General features: G+C 40.7%; 1 protein-coding gene across 1 annotated transcript in view; it reads right to left on the minus strand.

Annotated features, from left to right (window-relative positions):
• The window catches only part of si:dkey-166k12.1 (solute carrier family 22 member 13), a 14,709-nt gene extending 11,935 nt beyond the window's left edge, over positions 1-2,774 (minus strand). The window contains exon 1 of the mRNA XM_037693610.1: positions 2,454-2,774. Within this exon, the coding sequence (XP_037549538.1) occupies positions 2,454-2,771 (318 nt within the window). The 5' untranslated portion in view covers positions 2,772-2,774. The remainder of the gene's footprint in view (positions 1-2,453) is intronic.
• Between the last annotated feature and the right edge of the window lie 841 nt (positions 2,775-3,615).

Genomic DNA, 3,615 nt, shown 5'->3' on the forward strand with positions numbered 1-3,615 from the left:
ATGATCTAAATCAGGGGTCTGCAATCTACGGCTCTGAAGCCACATGTGGCTCTTTGGTACCTTTGCAGCGGCTCTTTCAGACTTTGATCAAAACTAAAATAAAGCTGGATTTTATTTAAATTATTGCCAACAATGAAAATGCCTAGTTTTAGCAGACTTCCTGTCATTTTCACATATGTGAAGAATAGTACGAATACAAGGTGTAAACCATGTGACTACATCATGCTAGTAATTTAAGAAAATTTAAGTCAACTTCCAGTCTCACAGCGTGATCTTTCTCTCAAAACCACCAGAATGTTTTGGATTATCTTTAAGAAAAGCGGCTGGGAATATTATTTGACACGAAGAATAAAAGACAAAAAAAAAGTTTAAATAAACTCATTCTTTCAGCGTCCTTGTGCAAATTTAAACTTTTTTTTCCCAGAAACTTTCAGCTGTTTTGTGCTCCTTTCAGCTTCTTTCTGAAAGTTTCAGCTATTTAAGCTATTTAGCTGTTTTGTGCTAATTTTAGCTTTTTCAGCTAATTCCACATTGTTAGCTCATTTCAGCTCTTTCCGCTTCCTTCTGGTAGTTTAAGCTTCTTTCACCCTTTTCATCTACTGTTCAGCTACATTTAGCTAATTTCAGCTTTGTTTTAGCTAATTTTCTAATTTTTGTGATAATTTCTGTTTATTTGAACCTAATTCAGCAAATATGTGTTCTCTCCCCTCTTCTGCTAATTTAGGCTTATTCTTCCATTTCAGCTACAGTTCAGCATGGTTTTAGCTAATTTCAGCTGTTTTCCAGCAAGTTCTTCTGCAATAAGCATTTACACTGCATTTTTCACGGGAAATGCAATTTCTCTAGTTTTAATTTAAAATTGTAACTGGATGTCCAACAAAATGGCCTAATTTTATACTGTCTTCAACTTTCTGCTTTAAGTAGAAAACTACTTCAACAATTAAGAGAACTCACATCGGCCCGCAGAGTTCAGTGCTGTCAATTTTATAAAATTGTTTAAAAAATATGGTCTTTTCTTTTGTATTAAAATGTAAAAATATCAATAAATGTTAATAATAGTTAAACATTTTTTTGTTTTATAAAATTACCCCCACTGGCCAGGAAAGCCATCTCCAAGCTTGTAGTGGTCCACGGGCCACCAGTGGACAGTGCACAGTTGTAACAGGTTTTGCGGCTCCGGACATGGAAATTAGTAAACAAAGTGGAAAAAATAGCTCTTTTTATCACAAAGGTTGCAGACCCCTGCTCTGAATCCTCCTACAGAGGAAGAAAAGATGATCTAAATCCTCCTCTTCAATATCACAAAATGTACACCCAGCAGAATCAAACTTAAATCTAGTCCTTATAAAAGCATTAGATGTCGTTCATAATTTTAAAATGGACCTGCTTAACTTTTGGAGGAAGTGGTAAAGAGATATATTTTGTCTTAATTTTAGAAATTATATCCATTCGGAGATCCTTAAGAATACGGTGCTGCTTGATCATGACCAGGGAACAATTCCTTCTGTAAAACTCTCCTCATCAACTTGTTTGTCATTATTTTATCTCTAAATTCTATGTTTCCTATGTACAGTTGACTCAGACCAGGGGAAGTTTTGGGATGACTCAAATCTTCTTTAACCATAGATTTAGGAGGTGTTGGTCTTGCTTTTATCAGCTCGTTTTAAATCCTGACGTCACAAACAAAATTAAATTTCAAACAAAACTCCATGAACGACAATACATCACCATTATCATAAATGAAGTGTGATATTGCCAAGATACCTTTCAAAACCAAGTTTGCTAAAAATAAAGATTTTCTATTACGTAAAACATGTTCCAAAGTGGAGTGCAGCAGAACTGATGGCATAGCCCTGCAGAACCTCACTGACCTACACAAGGTGAGGTCAGTGGACAAGACCAGGCTGATTCTGGCAGATCCTGATCATCCGCTCCATGGTGAGTTCAGGTTCTGGATGCAAGTATCTGCTGCCCAGATGTAGAACGAACAGACTGAAAAACCCATTCAACCCTGTAGAGATCAGGGTTCTCAATGAACAGTGACAAATTCATTTACTGTTATTTTAACATCTCAATGTCTTGTGTAGTATGGACGTTTTGTGTTGCTACTGACTGTGACACAAATTGCTCCTTGGGGATAATAAAGATTCTTGAACTTCAACCACTGGATGGAATTTAATGACTCTCAGGAAGTACCAGTTCATTGAATGAACATGTAAAGCTGATTAACTTTTGGGGGCCACCCGACCCAAGATGGCTGCTAGAGCCAACTGACCTTAGACAATTTTGTGTTTCCTTTACTTGTTTCAGTTTTTTGGATTGTGTGCTAAAGTTTGGTGTGGTAGTAGCTGAGACTCATTCACAACACACTCAGTAATATAGTATGGGATTGCTCATCATACATTAATTATTTGACAGAAAGACTGTTGTTTGTTTGTTGAACTCTGGTGTACCTCAGTGACAGTGGTGCTCTGGAAAATCTCGGAGCTATAGACCCATCCATGGCTACATGGGACCGGCTCGGTCCGGTTCAACGAGGAGAAGCAGGAGGAGTCAGGGAGGCTGAGGTTCAGGGTCCGGGGGATCCACGTCTGGTTCCCGGCCCCTGACCTGGGGCCCTCCCAGCACTGATGGGGCGGCGTGGCCCCGGTGAAGACGCTCACCATCATGTGGAAGGCGAGAAGGATCTGAGGCAAACAGATCCAGATGTACAAGATCTTCTGGTATCTCCCAAAACCTCCAATGGATGCAAGGATTTGGTCGAAATTCATTTTGCCAGCAGGACTGTGGTCTTGGAGCAGAGAAGGTACAAAGCAAGCAGAATTGCACACCAAATAATGAGTCTTGCACTATGTTTATTCCTGATATACACAAAGTGAACGTTCCTCGTCCATAGTGGGTCTGACAGTCCTGGTACAACCCAGATCACTTCCAATCTGATCTTGTTCTTCACGCCAACATTCTCCCACCCGCCTGCGCAGACCCTCCTCTGTCTCAAAGGACCGTCCACTGTTCCTGGAAAGACACCCTTCATTCAAGTTTGATGTCCAGCATCCTAAAGTAAGTACCCACCAAAGTAGCCAGTGCTGCGAGCAAAATGTGATCCATCATGAGAGAGGAGTTAAAAATACCTACAAGACGCTCCAGAGAGAGGATCAGAGCGCATCTGAGGTTCTGCAGGCGGATAAACGATGAATGCTGTGAAAACTGGACGGAACCAAACCACACTGAGCGACACAGAAAGATCTATTATATACAGCACATCTGCAGAAATTGGCCGTGGAACACGCGCCTCTCTGTTCAAACAGGCTCTCTACTGCTCTCTGCTGTTTGAACCTGAGGATCTCCATCATCCCTGGAAGGTTTGCTCAGGAGTCCACAGTAAACCTACATCCTGATTTATTTTGGTAGAGTGTTATCTTGTGCTACCGGTTACTTCCTGCTACTTTGACTCTTTCTGTTCGTAATCAGCTCAGCTGCAACATCTGTATTTCTAACATACCAGTATACCCACTGTCCCTCCTCTGGACATGTCCAAACCATCTCAGTCTGGTCTCTCTAACTTTATCTCCCAGTTGTTCAACCTGTGCTGTACCTCTGATGATCTCATTCCTG

Source organism: Nematolebias whitei, chromosome 19 (assembly GCF_014905685.2).
Source record: "Nematolebias whitei isolate Nwh7 chromosome 19, NemWhi1, whole genome shotgun sequence".
Classification (NCBI taxonomy): Eukaryota; Metazoa; Chordata; class Actinopteri; order Cyprinodontiformes; family Rivulidae; genus Nematolebias; species Nematolebias whitei.